We start from the raw sequence: 25,966 nt of genomic DNA on the forward strand, positions 1-25,966 counted from the left end.
GTAGATATTGGATGTATTTCCATTATATGAATGCAGTTTTCCAATTCCATTTAAGTCATCCCAAAACATTCAGGGCCCAGAAAGGCACAAATAAAATGTCTTTCTCACTCTTAGGAACTCCAAGATGTGTGGAGTTCAACTCCAGAATTTTGGGTAGAGTATTCTGGGAGTTAAAATCCATGTTAAAATTGTCAGGGTTAAGAAACACTGCTTTACATATGTTTTGAAAAGAAGCTATGTCATCCCCAGACACAAGATTTGGATCAGAGAGAGGCTACTTTATCGCTAATATGGGTTTGTAGATAGAATAAGTTAAGTTTTGTGAAGAATCCTCTGGTACAATTGGAGGATACAGAAGCAAAGGTGACCACAATATTTCAATTCCTGAAGTATGTATACTTCAGCAAATGTGTCATTTCATGCAAGTGCCACCTATGGAAATTATTTTCAGTGCTCTTTTGAGGATCCAAAAGTAGTTACTATCAAGTAGGCCTTTAAAAGAAAACATTGGGGGAGAAAGATCAGTGCTGTGAGTTTGAAGCAAAGCTGCTGACCTTCTTGTTTTGAAAACCAGCTGACTGCTCTTGCTTTGATCTTTTTTCCATCAAAGCCCATAATTACCTCCCAAGTGTGGTTAGCAATGCTGGAGGCATGCTGAAGACAAGTCCTTGTGTTCAGGACCCCAAGTGTTTTTCAGGACTGTTTCAGAACCCTTGATCTTTACTATTTTTATTGCAACAAACTAATGATGCCAATTCACACAGGGGTGCACATCAGCTAAAAATGCCCCTTTGTAAATATACCTAAGATGTAAAATGGACAAATATATTCTGTGTATATAGCATGTAAGTACATATACCAGAGAAAAGCATGTCTATCTTTTTTCAAGGTAATTGTGTAATTGTGGAAGCAAACACTTCTCTAAAACTGGGAGACCTGTTTTGCTGAATTACATACATTTAAGATTTAATCCCACTGACAAACTGCACGCGGAAACATATACCACTGAATCCATCAAACACCTGCCCTAATTACTGACATTGCTGCTTTTGGAAATGCAAGTAAATAAAGTCACATTCCAAGCGTTTCAAATTTTAATAGGAAGAACTGTGAAAGTCAGCCACTAGTTTCAAAAGTTGATCAAGCACCCTCCAGCATCAAAGTAAAGTTATTGGAGAGGGAGAGGAAAATCGAATAAATCAAGTCTCTTTTGAAGCCATACTCTATATGGTCAAGCTTTCACAGATTACAAAATTATACATTAAGTGGGCAGGTAAGAATCTAACACTCCCTATGCATAGACACCATATACAGCATTCACTGACATGATTTTCATTAATGTACCAGTAAAAAAATTCTTTTGGGTTCTGGTCACCTTAGGCTATTCATCGAATACCTTTTCTCAAGTCCCCAAATACAGTGCACAGCTTTCTGAGAAGTGTAGAAGTGGAAAACAGGGTGGTGTGGAGGGCAGAGGAGAAACTTAGATTTGACTGTTTGATTCGTGGCTTCATTGATTAGAAGAGGAAGGTCAAATGAAATTTCATGATGGTTCCTCCAAAAATATGAGACAGAAGGGGCCAGAATAGCTGAGAGAATATGCAGGGTATATATTTTTGCACACACTTTTACACACATCTAGCTATAGTACATGTAAAAATATATGCTATACATACACCCATCCTCTTGGAGGTGCTTTTTTAAAGACACCATCTGAATGTGTACATGTGTGATTAGCTATGTATGCATTGGTATGTATTAAATTTACATATTCTACTAAGTGTATTATGTGCATATGTACACATACATACAGACAGGCAACTTGCCAACCATCCAATGTCTACCTCATTTTTTTTTTCAGTACAAAAACCATTGTCTTTCACCATAGAACGTATTAAGTACAACTTTGAAATAGTTTTCCCCTACCCTTTGTATAGCAGCTGGTTTCTTATACATTGATCCTTGCACACAAAATCACATACAAAAAATTGCAAAAGGGAAGAGAGTGCAGGAAAAAAAAGAAAAGTGTGTGCGGCAACATGTGAATCCACCTTGCTGTGTTTCTTTCAGGTGCCCTGGATGGGAAATCCTCCTTTTGCAGCACTATTCATGGGAGTGTGCAGACAAAACACTTCTCTTATTGCACTATTTTTTTTTTTTTTTGCTTCCAGGCTATTACAACAAAACACACTGTTTATATTTCACAGAATGTGCCCTCTGCTTACATCATTGGACTACAAGATATATTAACCCTAAAGCCTTACTGCCTCCCCCAACCCAACCCAGCCCTGGCCACCCACTCCCATCCCATCTATAAAGGAAATAATAGGTAAGAAAACTGAAGACTGCTGACTAGCAGAGTGCAAGAGTACACGCTGAACGGTGTTTTCTTCTGCAGCACTGTAGAAGATTTTACTTCTAATACAGTAAATGATGCCATGCAGAGAAAAGGATGGCAAAGAGGAGAACAGCTATAAAATACAAGAAAAACAGTGAGGGTGGAGAGAAAGAGATTCTCTGGGGGTAGAAGACAGAACAAATAGCCAAAGGATTTGGGGCGGGGGAAAGCACAGCATGGCAAGTGCTGAAGGTGGGCAGGGGGGGAGTTTGTTTGTTTCAATTTAGTCCATTTCATGTAAACAAGCTAATAATTCTCCTCAGATTGACAAGTAAAAAGGTTGCAGTTCCAAGTGTAAAGGACTGTGTTTCCAAAAGTTTGTTCAGCCACACCACAGCCAGCGTGAAAGATGGGAAGGAGAAAAACCAAAGCACAGAACCAGGAGAGGTCTAATTGGGAGCCCTTGGCAGGGTTGGCTCTGGTGTCTCTAGACCAAAGAAATCACACTACTGTTTTAGTGAACCCATTTTTTTTTCCTTTTCCTCTTTTAGTGGTGTGAAAAAAAAAAAGTGTTTTCTTCCTCTTCCCTTTGCTCAAAGACGGGTCTGTGCCTCAGGAACGTAGATTTCAATGCTGTCCGCACTCTCAGTGGCAGAGTTTTGTCGAACGGAGGCAGCACGCTTGGCTGCCATGAGGCGTTTGCGAGCTTCCTGGCGCTGCTTGTCCACCGAGTCGGATGCCTTATCCCGGTTTAGCTGAGATTTCGGTTTAGCTGGCTTCTTTGGAACAGGAGGGGGTGGTTTCTTTTCTTCCTTTAGGGAGAATAATAGCAAAAATGTAGAAAACCAGAATCTGTAACTCTAATATTACACAGCACAGGCAGAAGTGGATTTTTTAAAATGAAATGCAGTTGCTACCCTGTTTCCCCCAAAATAAGACATCTCCTGATAATAAGCCCAATCAGGCTTTTGAACTCATGGCAAAAAGCGCTTATTTCAGGGTTCAAAAAAATATAAGACAGGGTCTTATTTTCGGGGAAATACGGTAGTACATCTATGTACTGTATCAAAAATTCCATTCCTGACTCCTTTATTTTAGAGGTAGCTCTCGACTTATGACCACAATTGGGAACAGAATTTCCACTGCTAAGCAATTTGCACTGCTTAGCAATTGCTAAGCAAGGTGGTTGTTAAGTAAATTTGCACCTGATTTATGATTTTTTTTGGGTCACAGTTGTTAAGTGAACCACTGCAGTTGTTAAGCAGATCTGGCTTCTCCCATTGACTTTGCTTGTCAGAAGAAGGCAGCTGGGAAGGTTGCAAATTTTGATCACATGACCCTGGGGAAGCTACGATGGTCTTAAGCATGAGGACTGGTCAGAAGTTGTTTTTCACAGTATCGTTGTAACTTTAAATGATTGCTAAACAAATGGTTTAAGTTGAAGATTGCCTGTATTTCTTTTCCCTTACCTTTGGTGAGTTTTCATATACCAAATGTAAACTAAGGAATGCAAACTATTACTTTAAAAAGCTAAATTTTACTTCCCCCATAATTTAAATCCACTTTGCGTGACTAGATTTTAATCTAAAATTGCTTTCAATGATTATAAGGTGAGAAATATTTTTTTAAGGCAAAAATAGAACAAATTTGTCAAAACACCATCACTATTAAATTAATTTAAGGCAATAAAATTCAGGCTGTATTGAACCAAATTTGAAATAAAATAACTACCTTAAAACTCCAGTTACATTATTCAAAATGACAGAATCAGTATATAAAGGGGGGTGTCAAACTCGGGTCGTCACGGCGGCATCACATGACATATTGGGACTTTTTCCCCCTTTGCTAAACTGGGCGGGGGCGGAGCCAGCACGTGACGCACCTGGCCCGCGGGCCGCGAGTTTGACACCTCTGGTATATAACATCATTTACAAGCATCAGAGTTAAATTTAATCCAGTAACATAGAGACACAATAATGGACAGGACCAAAATAAGATTCAAAGAGAATCTTACCCTAACTCTAACCTTGACAAGGAAGCATGGATTGTTCAAATGCTGCATTATCTTTCACTACAGATATATAGACTTAGGAACAAAGAATCAACAGTTTTTAGAAGTAACTCCTCCATATCAGAAGCATTGCAAAATGCCATGGTTTGGGGGCATGGCTTCTGGACAAAAGAAAACTTTATTTTGGACTGAACCACTCCCAGGACACCTTGAGTTGCTTTTAAATCAGAAAGGTTATTTGTGAAAATCACCAGATCCCCAACAGAAGGGTTCTGGGCAGCCTGGATGGGAATAGAATGTTCAAAACTTCTCTGGAATATTCTGTCCCCAAAATGGAGAGCTTTGCACATCTGTACCTTTAACTTTCTCTGTTCTTTGCTAGATTTAAAATTGCAATCAGGAGTATCCACAGCGGGAGTGAAAAAAATATCAAGGTAGTGGTTGTGACCCTGTGTTCATATATTAAACTGAATCAATTTTCCTAAACAAACTACCAATTTGATTTGACAATTTGAATTAAATCAGATGGAAGAGATGCACACTCAGGAAACTATTTACAATATGCAACATGAATACGAGCAGAGTAATTAAACCACAGTCGCTCCAAGTTTTGCAAACTATCAGAACTCTTTACACCTTTTCGGATACATTAATAAGGTAATGTTGAAGGAATAATTGAAGTACTTCACATTTCATGTTAAACATTGTGAATAATCAAAATAACTGTAAATAAAGTTATCAATTTCTTTAAAGTGCTGTATAGAAAACCTGTCAATTTCAAATATAACAGGCGGGTTATACTTGGGAAAAGTATATTTCAAAATAACGTGGGGGAAGGATTCCTAAACTTGAAGTTAACATGTGTGGTTGTTTTTGTAGACAACAACAAACATGTTAAAAGACAGTGGTGCAGTAAGTTATTTTGAACAATTATTGCTGGCTATTGAAAGAACTTCACAAGCTTTCCAGACAATGCACAATTTGAACTGTGTTGGTATGAAAACCTAAATAGGATCAGATATAATTAGTATTTAGGTAGGAGATCTCCAGGAAATACTAAATATGTAGGCTGAGTTGAGAGTTGATCATACTTTTGCACTGTTGCCAAAAACCCCATGGATATATCCATGGTCAACTGCAGTCAAGTTTGATTTGAAGGTGTATAGATTTCCATTAAGTTCTACACTGCTTAAAATCAAATGCCTATTTTTGCTCCTGAATCAACCTGTCCGGCAGGGGTGAAATTCACTTACCTTCACTACCGGTTCGCAAATGAGCATGCGCAAAGCCTTCTGCACATGCGCAGAGGCTGAAAATCATCACAAAAAGGGGACGTTATGACGTCCGCGCGGGTGGGTAGAGCCTCCCGCAGCTGCTGCTACCAGTTCGCCTGAGCCGGATAGAACTGGCTGAATTTCACCCCTGCTGTCGGGGTTCTGAGGTCATCTTTGGAAAGACTCTTTCTCTATCCAATGTAAAGCAAAGGAAGTGGTGCCCTATTTATGGAAGTGCCATTATATAGATGTTTGCCCCATATTCTATTTTCTCAGGAACAACTGGTTTTTTTTTTACTCCTATAACCTTTTAAATTTGTTTGTGATGGTCTGTTTCATGGTCTGACTGAGACCTTAGGAACACGGTGGCTCAGTGGCTAAGACACTGAGCTTGTTGATCGAAAGGTTGGCAGTTCAGCGGTTCGAATCCTTAGTCCCACGTAACGGGGTGAGCTCCCATTACTTGTCCCAGCTTCTGCCGGCCTAGCAGTTTGAAAGCACGTAAAAAATGCAAGTAGAAAAATAGGGACCACCTTTGGTGGGAAGGTAACAGCGTTCCGTGCACCTTTGGCATTTAGTCATGCCGGCCACATGACCACAGAGACATCTTGGGACAGCACTGGCTCTTCGGCTTTGAAACGGAGATGAGCACCGCCCCCTAGAGTCGGGAACGACTAGCACATATGTGCAAAGGGAACCTTTACCTTTACCCTTTTAAATATACAATAATTTTAACAAGTTGTATTTATTTATTTATTTATTTATTTATTTATTATTTATTTATTTATTTATTTATTTATTTATTTATTTATTTATTTATTATTTATGTAAAATATCATATTATATACAGATTTGTACAGGATATCTGGAAGCATGGCAGTACAGGTAGTCCTTGACATATGACCACTACTGAGTCCCATTATTTCCATTTTGCTCAGTTTCAAACCTTTCTTGCCACTGTTGTTAAGTGAAACAATGCAGTTGTTAAGCAACATGGTGGTTAAGTGAATCTGCCTTCCCTATTAACTTTTGTTTGTGAAAAGATCACAAAAGTGATCACATGACCTCACTGCAACTGTCCTAAGCAGATGCAGCTGCCAAATGTCTGAATTTTGATCAGGGGCCCATGGAGATGCTGCATGGTTTTAAGTCTGAAAAACAGTCACTTTTTTCAGTGCTGTTGTAATTTCAACTAGTCAATAAAATGAATGGTTGTAGGTTGAGGACAACCTGTAAACTTTTAAATTAAAATTAATTACATGAAGAACCAGTGGTGAAATGTAAAATTTGTTACTACTGGTTCTGTGGCTGTGGCTTGGGGGGGGAATGTGACTGGGTGGGCGTGGCCAACTTTTTTTTTTTTTTTTTACTTTTAAAAGAATTTTTTCTACAACCTCTTTGGCTGAAGAGGTTGTAAAAAAAATGCTTTTAAAAAGCTCTGTCGATCAGGCAACTCAGCTGGGATCCTTTTAAAAGCATTTTTTCTACAACCTCTTCGGCCTTCACACTTTTCGGCCGAAGAAAAAATGCTTTTAAAAGAAACAAAAAAAAAGCTTCTGATGATCGCGCAGCTCAGCTGGGCATGGGGGTGGGTGGGTGGGCAGGGATTTTTGCTACCGGTTCTCTGAACCACCCGCCATCATCGCTACCAGATCAGGCGATCCGGTCCGAACCGGGAGCATTTCACCCCTGTGAAGAACATAATCAAGTGTGCATACTTCAATAAATTTCACCAGACAACTAATCCTAATTTCCTAATTTGCATTTAGGATGAAGCACTAAGATGTTCAACACGGACAAGAGACATTCTATATAAACCCATAAAAACGACATAATGTACAGTGTAGGAGTTTGACTCCGGTATTCTTGATGCTTACCTTCTTCTCCAATGGCTCTGTCACCTGCCAACCATTAGCTTTCAGGTGGTACAGCTCATCAAATTTCATGCTGATGTCTTCAATGGACAACTGTAAGAGATCCCAAAACCCAGCAAGGTCCTGTGCTGTGGGCCTAGGATTGGAATTGGGGTTCTGCAGTGAACAAATAAGGCAGATGAAGTTCTCCCAAAACGTTGCAGTTCATTTAGAATTAGAAAAAAATGAATTGAACTTGATTTGAATTGCAGATAGTTTTAAAGTTCTTCTAACAGAAATGAACAGATCTAAGTTCAGGTCCATTTTATGCATGATTTGAATGCAAGTAGCACGTGCAATTTGGTGACATGAACTTTATTTCTTTTATATCAATGTTTTACTACATAACAGAGTAGGCTGCTGTTATTGTCAATACTATTTTGGTTGATTGATCCTGCATTCGCCAAGCAAAGAAATTTCTCAAGAGCAATATGCAATTGCATTGTAGCCTATTCTGAACAAGAATTGAGGTCTATTCTTTGCCATCAAGGATAACTATTGAGAGCACCAGGTGTGGCAAAGAAACTAATACAATACTTGTCTTCAATTTTTTACCCCCAAGTCTTCAGGAGAATCAAAGGCAATCTTAAGATTGTCATTTGGCATCTGGCACTGGCATGAAGATAAACGTCCTATAGATCAATAATCACCAATCAATAATAACTATATATTTAAAAATTGTTCTCATCTGAGGGAAGGGATGATGTTCCACAGGTTGGGTGTCACAGTGGAAAAGGCTCCCCTCTTAGATTCCATCAGATGGAATCCTTAGCAGATGGGACTTACAAATGGACTACTGCAATGTGTTCCACATGGGGCTCCCCTGGAAGAATACCCAGAGATGTTAGTCGATGCAAAATGTAGCAGCCTCCGATACGATGGGTGGATGCAATTGGGGAGAGGTGGCCCATCAAATAGCCTAGCCTCATGTTAAATATGGCTTGAAAGATCAAAACCAGCATCTTGAATTGCACCCAGAGGCAAACTGGTAATCCATGCAGCTCACAGAGCAGAAGTGTGAGGGGAATAGTAACTGCCTGCACTGCGACATTTTGCATCTACTGAAGCTTCTGGATACTCTTCAAGGGGAGCCCCATGTGGAGCACATCACAGTAGTCCAGTTGTGAGGTGACCAGGACATGAGTAACTGTGAGCAAAGCCTCATGATCCAGTTGCACAAAAGCCCTCTTAGCCACAACTGCCACCTGCTCCTCAAGTAATAATCATAAATCCAGAAGGACTCCCAGATTTTGCACTGGATCTGCTTGTGGCAGTGACATCCTATCTGCACCAAAGATAGTAAAGTCCCAGATCCAGAAGGCCCTAAGACCCAAAGCCACTCGGTCTTGCCCCCTATCCTGCTCATGCCATAGAATATTCAAACATGCAAGCAATGCCATTTCTGTCCCATGTTGAGTACAAACTGAAAGGGGTCCAGATAATTTGCTTCATCCAAATTTTGTTAAAGCTTCTGCTTTAACAACCTTCCCTGAAATAGAGAGGTTCTTGAGATGAACCAACCCTTCCTTGGTACATTCATCTAATTAGAATGACAAATTCACCGCCATAAGAACCAATCCACATGTTCACCTGTCAGGCAGTCTTAGCCAATCAGAAGAGGCATGAATCTAATGAGCTAGTAGCCGAGCTCATGGTCATAAGGATCCTGTCCACTTCTTCATGCTCAGCCCATTAAACCATTCCCTATAACAGGGCAGGCTTTTGCCCCAGGCATATCCATAGGACCTGCACCAAATCTAACTGGGAATGAATTCAAGTAATTTTATCTGACAGATGCTCTGAAAATTTCTCTGCACACTCTTGTAGATGATTCTCTTGAGTTCTCTCCACCCAGAAGAGTGCAAGTCACCCAGAACAAGGCCACTGGGCAGCAATCCACAGATGCAATAAGAGCAGAGACATATTGTCTGCCACAAGGTAAGTCCCCTGTTCAGATGAGTTCAGTCTTTGTTGACCTCCAGTGGTGCTTTAGACCATGGGTCTCCAACCTTGACAACTTTAAGCCTGGCGGACTTCAACTCCCAGCAAAGCTGGCTGGGGAATTCTGGGAGTTGAGGTCCACCAGGCTTAAAGTTGCCAAGGTTGGAGACCCCTGCTTTAGACATCACTTTTCCCATTTCACCTTTCTTAACTGTTCCATAAATCATGGAAAGTAGCAGGATCCATGGGAAAGGTCACATGGACATACACTGGATTCAACTTCACAGCCACCTTCTTGTACCAAGTGGTAACTAAAGTCTCAGTTGGACCATGAAACAGACCATCACAAACAATCCCACTTCCTTCTGGAACCCCCTTCTGCCTCCATTCATTGCCAGGGGTGGACCAATATTATCCGTACTCCCTCTGAATCCAATTAAATAGCCACCCCAGAGTGGAGATGGGTGGCTATAAGACTATATGCCATGCTGGAGGAGCGAGTTTGATACAAATAGCAGAGATCCGCACACTCACCAAGTTTTGGTCACAGAGGCCACGGAATTGCTGGAATTTCTGTGACATTAGTAGTTGTGCACTGCCCACTGCACTGAGGACTTTGCCTAAGACTGAATATGATAGATAGAAAGAAAGAAAAGCAGTCAAGCAAGATAAATAATTCAAAAAACAGAAAATGCCAGGAGATTTAAGGTAAAAAGACTCGCTTTAGGCATATTTATCTCCTCCCCACCCCCTCTTCCAAGAACGGGTCTAGGACTTTTCGGCTCAAACCCTTGACGCTGTCTGTTTCTCCACCAGGGTTTCGCCTCCGCGTTATTACACCTCGGCACTTTGGGCCACGGCCCCTCCGTCCCAGTCCCTTCGCCGTGGCCCATTCATCCCAGTACAGTTCGCGTTGGGCTTTTGGGCGCACAGGACAGTTCGTAGCCAGCCACAGAAAGAAGCCCTGCAGCCCCCCCTCCCCCCGTCTTTTGTGGCTGAATCCCTCTCCCGCGCTGCAGTTCAGAGCCTCCCTTTGAACTGCAGCCCCTGCTCTACTCCCAAAGCCCCCAAGCCCCTGCACCGATTGGCTGGCTTTGAATTATCCTGTGTGCCCAAAAGCATGACGAGGCATAATAACGCGGAGGCGAAACCCTGGTGGACAAACAGGCAGCACCAAGGGTTCGAGCCGAAAAGTCCCATTCCATCCAAGAACATAACTATTTCACTCCGAGCCATTAAAGGCAAGCCATTTTTTTTTGTCAGTGCATATTTGGTTAGCTCTTTCTACTTCCTTTCTTTCTACTGCCAACATCAATTGCCTGTACAGAAATGGCAGGCAGCCACACTGCTGAATGACGCTTTGTTTATGATAGAGAGCCAGTGAAGTCTTCAGGGGAGGCAGAAAAAGTTGATCTCCCAAGGCTATTTCCCCCTCAGTCAACCCTTTTCACAGTATTTGTGGCCAGAAAGTAAACATTCAAGAATGCAACTTTCTAAGCACAGGTTTGTGACCCAGGACTTCTAATCATCATAGGTTTGTAAACACTCTGATGAGTGGATAGAGCCCAACGGCCTATATTCCATAACAAGTGAATATTTTAGAAACTGGTTTGTTGCCACAAGGAGATTTAGAACTTCCTGGCCTCCTCTCTTCCTAACCACACTGAAAAATCTCAGAAAAAAAGATTCCTATTGAAAACTCCCCGTCCTGTACATTTAACTTTCTTCAGAATTATAGAGTACTGATGGCACCATGGTATCTTTCTAAATGAAAGAAAGATGCAACATTTCTCTCCAAGGTATCAGTGAAAGCAAAGAAGTGGCACACCATATCAATTGGAACAACTATTTTCTTCATTGACTATGGTTAATCACAACTGAAACCTGAAAAAAGGAGGAATTAAGATATACAGAGTTCTGCTGTTTACCTGCATAATCCCTAGCGTAAAGAAATAGCCCTCCTTCCAATAACTTGCTTTTGGGCCTAGCTCTGCGCTCGACGCATGGAAAGATTTTGCTTACTTTAAGCTTCAAATCTCACTAAAGCCAGGTTATCATCCTTGCTCACCTTCTTCAGAGAGATTATTCTCTTTAGTCTCTTGGTCCATCTGTCGACACCACCCTTCCAACCTTTCCGTCTCTGCCTGCAGTAGCTTCTGAAACCAGTACCCATCCCTTCGGCAAGCTCCCGGCTGTGTTGGTTCTGATGGAGTGTTGGTGGATGTTTCAAGCCAAGGATCAGGAGGAGGGAGAGAGGAAGGTTCCAGGGCTGGGTCATTGCTATCTCCATAGGAGAGGGTTTTCTTGCTCTCAGAGGGCATGGCTGCTTGCCTCGTGTTAGCATCAAGGTTATTGGAGTTGTTGCAGGGGGAACAATCAGCAAGGTTTCTTTCAGTTGATTTACAGGTAGAATTATTCAGCTCTTGAGAGTCAGAATCTGTATCCTGTTTGTTGGACATGCTGTGAGAGTGGCTGTTGCTATAAAATGAAAGAGGGGCAAGAGACAGTCAGGAAAAGCGGCCCTTACAGAGGGCTGGTTCTATTCCCCAGCACGCAGAGACAACCATATGTATTTGTTTATGCATCTGCAGCTGAACTGCATTTCCTTGCCCATCTTTCCCTGCACACAAATACACACACTATACATGCAGACAGACGAAATTATAAGGTTGCCTGCTTACTGCAGTAGGGCATCCAAACAAAAACTGGCACGCATCTGTAATTACATCTCCCGTTCTATTGTTCAGTTCAGACTCCCAATGATTCTTTACATGACTAAGCCTCTTTGTTTTGGTGAGAGCACTTGCTGTTGAGAAAGGGTTTGGGGATCACCACTACCCAAGCGGTGATTTGGAATAGGAAAAAAGAAACTAAACTACAAATTGAGAGATTGCAACTGCATGGTTTTTTTTTCCTTTTAAAAAAAAAACCCTGTGTCTTCCACTTACCGCCACTCGTCCTCTACCTGTACCCCGATGGACTGGAATTTGGTGGCTGATGGAGGGAGCTCCTCTTTTGCCACTGGTTGAAGGCAGTCAACCTTATTAACAAAAAGATACAAACAAAAAAAACAAAAACACAAAAACTTGCTGCTAGAATTCACATTAGAAGGGAAGAGGCATGCATGCACACAAACACACAGATAGTGATCATGCAGACACCACACACCAAAAGGCAGCAAAAGTTTTTTTTGTTAAGATCAGGAAGAATCTGCAATGGAGCCAATCAGAATGCCCAGCATTGGCTCAGAGTGGCTAAAAGTTCTGAATGAGGATGGGGAAAGAAGGAAAATTAGGCTTATGGCTCAGTAGCCAAAGTTACACTGTCCTACTAAAAGATAACCTTAAAAGGCAATTTTCATTCATTTTTTTTAATTCTGTTTACTAGGTTAATTTTTAATTGAACAATTAGCTGCTTGTTATTCAAATTTCTGTCTTTAAAAGGTCAGATATACTGTTAAATAAAATGAACTAAAAGAAATTTTAGAGGTATGAGAACAGAAATGCAACCAAGGCAGACTACTGATATCTATATATGTATAGATATCTAATATAACTACAGAATTTATTTTATTTTAATATGATCTGAATGTAGAATCAAGCTTTACCATGCATCAAGTCATGTAAAAAGGAAATACTTTCACCTAAATGCTGCTTAGATTGCCCAACAGACCTTAGAACAATTCGTTTAGAGACAAATTTATAACTGATAATTTAATATTTTTTAACTGTTACACATGCATGAGGGCAGAAACCCAAACTGAATCAGTTCTCTATTTGCATAATGAAAGCCAATGTCAAAATAGCACCAAAAGCTTATGTAGATTTGCTCAACAAAGCTTGTGGCCCTCCTTAAAGTCTTTTGATGAAGGCGTATCAGTGCACGAAGGGCAGTGCAACTAATTCCAACATGCCACCACTTTTTATTCAACATGGAAAGTCTTGAATCTTCCCAACAGTGAGTCTTCCTAAGAGTGAGGACAATTAACCAGTGGAACAGCTTGCCTTCAGAAATCGTGGACGCTCCATCACTGGAGATTTTTAAGAAGAAACTAGACAGTCACTTGTCTCAAATGGTATAGGTTCTCCAGCTTTAGCAGGGGGCTGGATTAGAAGACCTCCAAGGTCCTGTTCTGTCCTATTCCTATTCCTATTCCTATTCCTATTCCTATTCCCATTCCATTCCATTCTTAAAACTAAGCAAATGCATCATTCAGAGCTTTCTTTGTGACAATGTAGCACCAAGACCAAAATATTACATAGAATAACAGAATGGCATGATGCCAAAGGGAGTACAGTCATTCTCTGAATACGCTCTTTTACGCAAGGGTAAATAAACATTAGAGGATAAGTAATAGTTAAACTTCTTCCCCATCAAGATTTCAGAAATGGAAAACTCTTGTGCCACAGAAAAGCCACTTATTGTAAAGAGGTTGCCACTTTAAAGTGGAACTATAATCTCAACCTCTAGTCATGCCTCATGACAGTTAATTCTGCAAACACCCCAGGCTGCTTCCCATGTGAAACCTGTCTCTGTCCACTATTACAGAATTTCTGTTTGTGTCCTTATCCTTCTAAAGCAGTGTTCCCTAACCTTCCGGCAGATCGGCGTGTGATGGTGGTGGGAGAAAGGGGATAGTTCCATGTGAGTGGTGGATGAGTGTGGTCGCAGCTGTGCTTGTGTGCTTGCCTGCCACTTCCGTGGCCCGGTTCTGAACAAGCTGCGGCCCAGTACTGGTCCACAGTCCAAGGGTTGGGGACCCCGGTTCTAAAGGGCTACTACTGTATCAGGAAAATGTGATCACAAAACTTCCTATAAAATAGCAATTTAATAATCCTGAATTAACCCTTTTTTCATGGCTGGATACAGGTAGTCCTTGGCTTATGACCACAATTGGGATCAGAATTTTGGTTGCTAAGCAATGGAAATTGAAGCTTGTTAAGTGAGTCACTTGTTAAATCCAGTTGCCTCCTGAAAAAGCACCTTTGGGACACTTGTTAAGTGAGTCAATTTATGACCTTTTTTTGCCACTGTTAAGTAAATCACTATAGTTGTTAATGGCTATTTATCAAATCTGACTTCCCTCATTGACTTTGCTTGTCAGAAGCTGACTGGGAAGATGCAAATGATGCTTACTGGACCTCTGGACTTTGCAACTCTCATAAATACAGTGACTGCCAAGCACCTTGATCATGTAGCTACAGGGATGCTGTGATGATCGTAAGTGCGAGGACGGGTTGTAAGTCACTTTTTTTTCAGTGATGTTGTAACTTCGATTGATCCCTAAATGAATGGTTTTAAGTCAAGGATTACCTGTAGTGTAACATTCTTACCATGTTCATCAGTTTGCCTAGAAATTTCCATGGTATTAAGTGGCTACATTCCTTACAAAATATAACTAATGATTCTTTGATAGAAAGCTGTATCAAACATGGCAGAATGCTATGCTTAACAGTTTCAACAGTTCCATAAAATGTCTTTTTCAAAATTCCTGTATTAGAATATCTGCAAAGGCAAAGCCCAAACTAAGTGACATTTTATTGACTGACAAGAATAAGCATGTGATGATGTTCATGATGCGAAAAAGACAACAACTGGGTTTTATTTCAAATATCTTACTTCAGAAGCAGGCTGATTAGATTTCGTAAAGCACATGCACTCTCTCTACAGCAGGGGCGTCAAACTGATGGCGTCATGGTGGCGTCACATGACACATTTTCCCCCTTCGCTAAACCGGGCGTGGGCATGGCCAGTGTGTGACGCATCCGGCCCATGGCCCAGGAGTTTGACAGCCCCTGCTCTACAGCAATTTGGGAGAGCTGAAATGGAAATCACATGCATATATACATCTTTGATTCGTGAGCTTCCTTTTGTGACCATTTCTTGACTCAAAAAGGAAGGCTAAATACTTGGTTGCTCTTCAGTTTATTTAACATCAATTATTTTATCTCATGGCACACAAGTGGACATTTATTTCCAAATATGGTGCTTTTCCATGCTTCCATGTAATCTAATTAGTAGATTTCCTAAAAGCCTTATCAGGATGTTATGTTTGCTTCCTCTCCTGCTTTTCCATTTTTCTATGGCAGGAGTGGGGAACTATGGTCCTTTTATGATTTGTGGACTTCAACTCCCAGAATCCCTGAGCCAGTGATGGTGGCTCAAGAATTCTGGTAGTTGCAGTCTACAAGTCATAAAGCGGCCATAGTTCCCCACCTCTGTCCTATTGCCTGTTATCTTACTCTGTAGAAGCATGGCCAAACTTTATGGCAGCAATACTCAAATAAAGCAGTTCTCTGCATTCTACATTTAACATACCAATTCAGAGGTAGATCTCCTGCTTCTGTGTTTGAGACAATTACATGCTTTTCTTAATATACTTTGACCAGAAATTATCTACCTTTGTCTTTCCCCAAGCTAAATCTCTACAATTTTTTACAAATAACTTTCATCTTAATTATCACTGATAATTGTAGGAAACATAAGTAATTAGAGATTACTTCTGTTCAGAAATGCCTTAAGGGATGACCTTAGTTCTACCTGCTGTCTTTTTTCTGTGGCCTCCTATACATCAGAATGGGCATGGTGATTTATTCCACCTAGGCATGGTGATCTAAAGGGAATATATGAGAATGAAACAATTTCCTTAACATAGCAGAGCTTGCATGTTTTTAATTGAATCTTTGTGTTGCTTAATTTATCCAATGGCATTTTTTCTCAAATGCCCCCTCCCCGCGTTTTATAAAGCCAAATCACTCCAGAAGCATGCAATAGCATCGATCCCAGTGCAGTTAAACAGGTATGCACATTTACAGAAATGGTTACAGTTAGATCATCTTCTAGTAGTAATGAAAACAAACAAGTCCATACTTGTATTCCTATAGATGACAGCTTCCTTTTGGGAATGTTCTCCACCTTTGGCTCTTCGTTAGTCAACGTTCCTTTGTCGCTCTTCAAGGATGCATTTTTCTGGGGTAACTCAGGAGGCTCATTGGCTGGAGTGGTGATGTTTCCTCTCGTTACGCTAGGTGGCCTATTACTGTCTAAGCTATCTGAGGAATTGCTCAGTCCCGACTGGCTGTTGACTTCACTCTTTTGGTCCTGGTTGTCCAGGTAGTTGTCCTGTGCCGATTCAGTGCTGCTCTGCACCGTGACAGAGATGAATGGCTTTGAGGTGGTCCGAGGTGGGACTGGTGGTGGTGTCTTTTTATAGCCCACTAGGCATGCCGAACCTGCGACAGTGGAGGCAAGGAAGTGTGAAGGGACAGAAGGGTCATGGAAGAAAGAAAGAAAAAGCAGCAAAAGATCTAGTGAATAGAGAGCAAATGCAAATCTCTGTACTAAGAGAAGCTCATAAGCACCACTGCAAAATGCCCCCGTCTAACCAGCAAAAAAAAAAAAAAAAAAAAAGAAAAGCACACAGCAGCCCAAACAAGCCAGCACTACCTTGCTGTGAAAATCAAGAGGAACATTATAACACAGACTGGAAGATAATGAAAGAAGTGAAGAACACCCTTCCAGAAAGTATAAAGCAAGATTTGGTTGCTACAAAGCCACCTTGGCAGCCTGTCGTTTTAATTTTGCATTTAAGCTCCTGGTTAGGCCATCTCTTGGTATTTGAAATGATCAGTTGACAGCCTCAGTATCCTGACTAAGCTGATATACCTAAAAAAGGAAAAAAACGCCACAAAGGATTCGGTCAGAAAATATTCATTTTTTTTTAAAAAAAATTGATTTATATGCCGCCCTTCTCCGGAGACTCAGGGCGGCTTACAATGCGTTAAGCAATAGCCTTCATACTTTTGTATATTTTTACACAAAGTCAGCTTATTGCCCCCACAAACTGGGTCCTCAATTTACCTACCTTAGAAAGGATGGAAGGCTGAGTCAACCTTGAGCCTGGCGAAATTCGATCTTACTTTAATTACAGACAGCTGGTGTTAAATTACAGTGCTTAGTCTGTTGAGCTATCCAGGCTTCTTCATGATTTTATTAATAAATAAAAGTTATTGTGTATTAAAGCTGTACTGATGACTACTTGGATTCTGGAACTAGATTCAAGAGTAATTCCCCATTTTTCTTCATGCAGAATAGAATGTGTGAAATATTCCAGAGATATAGCCATATTCATCTGTCATAGCCAAGACAGACTCACTGAAGGGGTGCCCAAATCTTTCCACATACCATATTCACCGTTTTCATATTTTGAATCAGCAAATCTCTGAAATATTAAGTATATATTCAGGTTCGCGGAAAGGTTTTGGATTAAATTTTGTACATATAGAAGTTGTTCCAGCCTCTCTTCATTAGGAATTTATTGAAACATACAATATGATCAAAGATGCCTAAATGTTTGTGAACAGCTATAGATACTGGCTACTTTCTTTTGATGCATATAGAATTTTAAGTTTCAAGCATTTCCCCCCACAGAAAATAGCATTTCCGAAGTTGGCATTTCCTATGAGTAAGTATCAAATGATTCCAGACAAGTATTTGTTTCCTCTAATCTTGGCCAATGCCGAATGGCTTACTGACAGTCGGGCAAGATTTATTTTTTTTCATGGTTATTTTAAGGTACACTTTTTGGCAGGATCCCATGTTAATAAATCAACACAAGAGCCAAGAATATTTTTCATATATATCTTATTTTTTTCTTTTCCCCCTAAGACTTATTTTCGAACACTATAGCTTATATTTTTAGGGTCTTAATTTTTTGAAGAATTTTATTGTAGCAGTTTTAAATGATTGTATTGTGGCAGGGAACAACAATTATGGTGAAAGATCTTTCTGTTGAAAGGATAACAACAGTGTTGACACTCTGGAGCCCAAAGTGCCAGCATATGTATTGATGAGTTTTTAATGTATTTATTAAGAAAACCTGGACTGAAATCAAACATATTTCTTACTCACTTGCAGTTTGAAAAGAAAGGTGAAGTATACATGTTCCGATGCAAAATGGAACAATTGTGTATGGGGCCAGAAGTATTCTAAACCAGTTTGAATAAACTGACCAGTAGTATTACTCAGTTCCACCTACCGTGTTTCCCCAAAAATAAGATCCAGTCTTATTTTCTTTTGACCCCCGAAAAAATGACTAGGGCTTTTTTTCAGGGGGTCTAATTATTGACTCATTTCGTGGCAGCAGCACCAACAGCCCCGCCCAGCAGGAGCCCGCTGCTGGCCCACTCCTTCTGTGGCCACTTGCTGCAGCTCGCAAGCGTAGTCCCCAGCCTCCATTTTGCCTTCAGAGCCTTCCCGAATGCCCTCTGCAGCTGAGAAACAGGCTCTGGATTGATGCGTGCGGTGCCCCCTGCCTTCCGTTTCACCATCAAAGTCTTCCAGAAAGTCCTCTGCAGCCAAAAAAAACAGAGCTACGGTGCTGTGTTATCGGCTGCAGAGGGCTTTCTGGAAAGATCTGGCAGCAAAATGGAAGCCGGGGGCGCCACATGTGTCAATCTGGATCCCATTTCTCAGCTTCAGAGGACTTTCTGGAAGGTCTCTGATGGCGAAACGGAGGCCGGGGGCAATGCACGCATCAATCCAGACCTTGTTTCTTGGTTGCAGAGGGTTTTCCGGAAGGCTCTGATGGTGAAACGGAAGCCAGGGGGTGACACATGCAAGCTGTGGCAAGCGGCCGCAGAAGAAGTGGGCCTGCAAGGTGAGGCAGGTGTCGGGGTGTGCAAGGCCTAGTAAGTAGGGCAGTTAATTACAGCTTAATTTGAGGGTAGGGCTTGTATTGGGCGCACATGTAAAAATTAAGCTAGGACTTACTTTCGGGGTAGGTCATATTTTTGGGGAAACACAGTAGTATAATAAGGCCTCCTGTCTATAAGAGGATGTCTTTAACCCTAAATGGAAAACCTGGATTAAAAAACCCACACAAGTTCCAGTATTCCATCTTCATTGGTGCTACTATTATGATTCACAATAATTTGTTTCTACACTTCTAGTATTTTTTAAAAAGCATAACTTTATGTTAAGGGCCTTATATTTCTGGTAGATATACCTACAAGAGAAATCTATCTTGCGATATCTACATGTACAGGAATTATCAGGCAGAAAACAAAGATGGTTTTTGAAGTGTTGACACATTTGTATTCAGCACTGGAAAGAGAAATTTCTAAAGTAGTTTGTAAATTTACAGCTAATTGCTACAATGCAAAAGACAGATTCAATGTTTGTTTTTTAAAAAAGACCACAAAGTTAAGGGAATTGATTAAAAGCCAAATCATTCATAGTAATGAACAAAGTACATATGGAAAAAAGCACAATATAAGGAAAATAACTTTTATATCTGTCATGGCTAATTCACTTGTCTTTGTTAAAAGCAGCCAATGACTTACTGTTTAATCATGCTCCCTTTGGCAGCACATCTACTATTTATTTAATCAAACCCAGCTGAGATTGTGAATCTACTCCATCTAAAAAAACAAAAACCTTGTTGTAGAGTAAGACTCCTGACTGCACTTTACAGCCATTCCATTTGCAAGTAACCAGCTTTCTAGATGTTTTCAGTATTGCTATATTTAATGGAATATATGCTTAAAAAAAAGAAACTGGAAAGTAATGGACACAAGAACTAAGTATCTACTAACTGGGAAACCTTTGATTAAAATAATTTTAAAATATTAGAATTTTTGCACACTCTGCACACTGAACACAGTTTGAATTTTGAGAGCATATTTTAGGTGGTCTGATAAAACAGCTGTTGTGGATGCGGCCAATAATAAAATATGCATTTTCTGGAAGGCAAACAGCTGAGATTGGTCCTCACCAGCTCCTCCAGTCTCTCATGTTGGTCCCCAATGCTTATTTGTGCTTTTCAAGACAAATGTTAAGGTGTTGATTAGGCCTGGAAGACCCAGATTCATGTTCCTGCTATGGAACTCAGTTCATGACTTTGGGCCTGTCATTTTCTCCAAGCCCACCTAAATTCACAGGGTTCTTACAGGGCTATAAAGTTAAAATGAAGGATGACTCTGTATACACCAGCTTGCTAGAGAAAGTTGTAAAAATAAATGTGTAGCCCAGAAGCTTGTAAATTAAGATAATTTACAATTAAGATAATTAAAGTTATATTTTAATTAATTTAATTAAGGTAGAGTGGCACTGTTGCTAGCTTCCAGGTAAAATAAAATCAGTAAGGTATGGAGGCTGATAATGTGTCATTTGATTCTATGAATTAGGACTTGCATTATCAGATATATTTATCAAATTAGATATAATTTTCATACAACATTCTCCTATTTCATTCTCTGAAATAGGAGAACGTAAGTAACACATACTCTAAAGTACACTATTCCAAGAATTTCAAACTATGACAAATGAAAATCATTTATCTCAATGATCACACAAAGACAGGGTTTATACATCATGCAGCTTAGCCATAATATGGTTTGCGTGTTCATGTGTGTGTGTGGAGTTGCTTTTGTAAACCTAGGTGGCTTATTCACCAACTAAATTAAATAAATCATAACACGTAAGCAACATGCAAAGCTAACTCAGATGATGTTATTAAGTTTTTGCCTTACTGATTAAACTATGAAGCTAATCACAACTATTATGTAATAAATTCAGTCAAAATTTACAGATTTGCTAACATGTATTTGATATCAAGGATATCTCCTGAATAAAATATAAATCTGCCAGTGATATATTGCTACTTTCCTAAATTTTCTCAGCACAAAACAAAGAATATAATGTGCAGATGTTTTGAAATTACACGGCAGTTCACATGGGCAGCTATTCAATTTTTTTTAAGGTAAATGAACAATTCTTCATATTGAATGGATGTGATCTTGGAAGGTGGGTGGGGTGTCCAAGCATTTAGTCCAACCATGCAGTGAATGGTTGGACACCCCACCATTTAGTCCAACCATGCTGCTATCTTCCAGTGATGTTAGGCATTCCTTTCTCTGCTTGCCGTTTCTTTCTAAGCAAAGGCAAGTATTTGAAGAACAATGACTCACTTTAAACAGAACTGCCAAATATAGGCAACTACTATAGCTAAGGGTATAAAGCTATAATTCTTTGTTAATCCACACTTTAATCCGAAATCTCCTTATTTTTATCATGTATGGTTCTTGTTGTTTCACACATAATTTGCCAACAAGGAATAGACAGCCAGCTTCTTATTTAAATAATGCAACACAGTTACTGAAAACACTTGGAAATTATGTTAATCCCTCAGTGACTACTGGCCCCAACCCACAGTTTTCTTGGCAACAGTTCAGAAGCAGCTTCCCACTGCCTTATATTGGAAGTATTTTGACTTCCTGATCTAATCTACAGGCCCAATGCAAACTCAAAAGATACCGGAACCGGAGCCTATAAAATTGAAAGTACAGATTCTATATGATTCAATAAAAAATTCTGAAATATATTTCAGAATGCACAAATGAGGTTTGGTTTAGATTTCAAGGAGCCTTTGCATGGTAACCTCTTAAAGAGATTTGAATTTATAACTCCTTGTTTGCTGGTCTTCTGTTTAATTGTTAACTTTTTAATTGCTTTAACTTTATTTTAATGGCTTGACATGTACTATTTACATTGTGAGAGTTTTATTGTAAAAGATGGCCTCTAAATGAATGGTGCAGTGAAAAGGCAAGACCAAACTTAGAACTATTGGTTAGATTTAGAGATTTGTAGATGACCAAGGGATGTTCAAGAAGGATTTGAACCAGTTCTGCTTAGTAGTGATGATGGCAGGTAATTAGAGAATCAGACAGACACTTTGCTTAGCTGGGAATTGTAGGTTTTCATCTGAAGTGGAATCAATTAACCATCTCCACCATCTAAATTTAGAAAACTATATTCATTTCTTTGGTCCTAGTGATGAGTGAAGGATTGTTCTCTAAACCTCTATTTCTTCTCATGAGACAAGATAGATTTTTTCCTGGGAACTCCCATAATATGATGTACCTACTGTTTGAGGTTATGGAGTATCTATATTCATTTTGTGTTATATGAAAGGGCTCCTCATCATAAGATTTATCTCTGTGGCCCAGAAATAATAATAACCACAAAGAAGGAACAAGAGTATAGAGGTAGTGACTTAGTAGATAGCATGTTTTATTAGGACTGAGGAATTCCAAGTTTAAATTCCCATCCAGTTCTAAGCATGAATCTCCTTTAACATGATCATGACCTGTTATCTATCAGATAGCCTACTTTATGGGATGTCTATGTAGATAACAGACAGTGGGAAAACCATGAACCTGGAGGAAGAACAGAACATACACACAGCCTTTTCTAGACTAAATTAATCTGAGTCAGAGAATAACATATGAAAATTAAATTATTAAAGGGTAAGAGGATATGTGACCTACGAACCAATATATAAAATGAATGGGTTACTGGTTAAAGCGCAACAAAACAATTGTACTTGCAAAAAGCAATTTTAAAAAGTAAATCCTCAGAATTATAAAATCAGAAACCACTTTGCACTTTTTTAATCACCTATCCATCGAGGCTGCAATTCAATGAAACTTTCTTCAAAGACCACCATATCAATTATTTACAAACTGGTTTATGATTTCTTCATTCCCTGACAACCAAAAGGGGAAAAAAAGTAGCAAACAACAGCTAAAAAAGGGAGTGGGAGGATACGTTCTCTGTTTTTTTGTTAATCTGTTGATTTAAAAAAAGGAAGAAATGCTTCAGAGGTGAGGGACAACATTAGCAACAGTCTTTATTACCCTTTAAACAAGCAAGCAGAACAAACAGATCTAACTTTTTCTCCATTGCTGGTTACAGATAGCAACGATTACTTAATTCCCAGCACCAGTGAACTGGCTTTGTCCCAACTATGATTCACCCTAACCACAAGATCAGAGATTCCTTTTTTGGATGCTTTGAGAGAAAAGCTGTTGGAGGGACTGAAACAGTTACCTGTAGGCTATAAATCCTCACTCATTGATCCTATCTAATAAGTTCTAGGAAAAGTCATTTAAGGCATGCTCTATAACTTCCTTCCACCTTCCTACATTCTGAAGTATGGTATAGTCTGAAAGTCTGCAACTTGTGTACAATCATACACATTTATAAAGACTATCCAATTACATTTTCTGCCTTTACGTCACTGGTTTCTCAATCTTTTAACTGCTTTTAAATGTTGCTCTATGTTTAAAAAAATAAATAAAATGTAATTCTGCCCTGATAACAGGAAGCTAAAGAGCTATGTAGAAGCCTAACTCATACAGCTCAGTTCTCACATTATCATCTCAATCCCTGCTTTTCACCCAGATACTGTCCATACTTCATGGGGCTGCCCTTGAAGAGCATCCAGAAGCTCGAGTTGGTGCAAAATGCAGCGGAGAGACTGTCTCTTGCTGGTCACATCTACCTGACCCATCAGGGTGGGGAGGCAGGGAATGCTGCAGGTCCCATCCCCGAGAGAGATTCACTTGGTGGGACCCAGAAGAACAGCCTTCTCAGTGGTGGCTCCCTCTCTCTGGAACATCATTCCCCTGGAGATTAGAATGGCCCCCACTCTAATTCTCTTCCGGAAGGCGTTTAAGACCTGTTTCTGCTAGCGGGCCTGGGGAACTCAGAGTGGGATGGAGTCCATTAAATGGATCATGTGATCGGCTGTCGCTGGGGCGGGAGGTGGGTGATTTTATTACATTAATTTATTTGATTTTTTTATTAGTTTTACTGTTTTTTAAATGTGGTTTTTATATTCTGTAAGCCACCTTGAGTTGCTATGGGCGAATAGGTGGCAATATAAATTTTATAATAAATAATAATAAATAAATACAGTCTGAAGCCAAACACCACTTTTCTTAAAAGAAAAAGCAGATAACCTCAAGAATTCAAACTAAATCTGTTGTTTTAGTGAGTGCTGTTTTATTGAATACAATCTTTGATTTTTATTTATTTGTTTTTAAATGGCTGTTGTGCAATGTTTTGATTGTTGTTTTTATTGTATGCTGTAGTTATTTGTTTGAGATGGACAGCCATATAAATTTCATGAATAAATAAAGAAAACAATATTTTACAGAAAACTGTTTAACATTGGTACTGTATTTTAAAATATTTCCATCTTGCAAGCAAGCCAAAGTTTTAAACTTTGGCTGGAATGCCTGGGAAACTAAAACCTAAGAATAATTAACCAAAGCACCTATACATAATTGCCAGTTTTGACCTTAGTGTTGTCAAAAGATACAATAAGGCAGTATTTTGAATAGCATAGTTATGATCGTGTATCCCCACTGCATTATTTTCGATAACCAACATTATACACAGAAGAGAAATGAGTAAGACAAAGTATGGTAATAAAGCATGAGACATAACTAACACTAGCTTACATCAACACTGTTCATTGTATCTTTTCATGTTCCTTCTATATTTGCAAACTAACTTTATTTTCACTATGCCCGTACACCACTTCATATATTGCCTTTGTTCTTTAAACTTCTTATTTACCACTCTCCTTTTCAGAATCTCAACATCTCCATCCACCAACATTCTAGATCAGGAGTGTCAAACTCAAGGCCCGGGGGCCGAATCCAGCCCACAGCATGCTTAGATCTGGTCTGCAGGGCCATCCTGGAAACAGGGAAGGACCGGCCAATGGGGCCTCTGCCAGCAAAAACAGGTTCCCAAGCTCCATTTTTGGTTGCGACAGCCTCCTGCAACCCTCTGCCAGCGAAAACAGATCGGCCCTTCTGAGCTCTGTTTTCGCTGGCAGAGGGTTGCAGGAGGCTGTCGCAGCCAAAAACAGAGCTCGGGAGCTACCTTTTGCTGGCAGAGTGCTCAGGCCACCACAGGTGTCCCTGAAACGAGTGACATTGAGTTAGCCACGTCCACCCCGGTCTCCCATGGTCAAACACAACCCTGATGCCCTCAATAAAATCAAGTTTGACACCCCCATTCTAGATTTTACTTGTTCTTTTTTTCATCAAACAAACATTTAGCAAACACCTCCAATTCTCATTTCCATATAATAAAGCATTCTCTTATGCACATTTTCAATTTTTTCAATATATTCATTTGCAATCACATAACTTTTGTATTTTTATCAACACTTGCACATTTCAAAATTTCTCTATTCAGCTCCCTTTCTTTCATCTGTCAACGTTCATCTGTGATATACCGTATTTTTTGGCGTATAAGATGACTGGGCGTATAAGATGACCCCCGACTTTTCCTGTTAAAATATAGGCTTTTGGCTATACTCGCCGTATAAGACTACCCCTCTTCCAACGCACACCAAATAAAAATTAAAAAACATCAACTGGCTCACCCACAATGTAAAAGCAGCTGTGCTAGACCCAAAATGGCCCCTGCAACAAGCAGGAACCTCACACAGCCATAAAAAGCTCCAAAAAACAACTTTCACACTTTACACACAAACAACACAACACAACTGGCTCACCCATAATGGTAAAAGCAGCTGTGCTAGACCCAGAATGGCCCCTGCAACAAGCAGGAACCTCACACAGCCACAAAAAGCCCAAAAAAACAACTTCTACACTTTACACACACA

At 39.9% G+C, this 25,966-nt stretch overlaps 1 protein-coding gene across 4 annotated transcripts in view; it reads right to left on the bottom strand.

Moving 5' to 3' along the window:
• Positions 1 to 2,317: 2,317 nt before the first annotated feature.
• DLGAP4 (DLG associated protein 4) overlaps positions 2,318 to 25,966 on the bottom strand; it is a 144,340-nt gene continuing 120,691 nt past the window's right edge. For 3 of the 4 annotated variants that reach the window (XM_070941691.1, XM_070941693.1, XM_070941692.1), the window contains 6 exons: positions 16,348 to 16,709; positions 12,426 to 12,517; positions 11,546 to 11,955; positions 10,012 to 10,103; positions 7,501 to 7,653; positions 2,318 to 3,150 (listed from right to left, as the gene is read on the bottom strand). In XM_070941691.1, the coding sequence (XP_070797792.1) occupies positions 2,932 to 3,150; positions 7,501 to 7,653; positions 10,012 to 10,103; positions 11,546 to 11,955; positions 12,426 to 12,517; positions 16,348 to 16,709 (1,328 nt within the window). In that variant the 3' untranslated portion in view covers positions 2,318 to 2,931. Of the gene's footprint in view, positions 3,151 to 7,500; positions 7,654 to 10,011; positions 10,104 to 11,545; positions 11,956 to 12,425; positions 12,518 to 16,347; positions 16,710 to 25,966 lie in introns of those variants that run through there. The other variant, XM_070941694.1, reaches the window with a different exon arrangement.

The sequence above is a fragment of the Pituophis catenifer genome, unplaced genomic scaffold, assembly GCF_029215685.1.
Source record: "Pituophis catenifer annectens isolate HBS135680 unplaced genomic scaffold, rPitCat1.0.hap2 SCAF_3, whole genome shotgun sequence".
Taxonomy (NCBI): Eukaryota; Metazoa; Chordata; class Lepidosauria; order Squamata; family Colubridae; genus Pituophis; species Pituophis catenifer.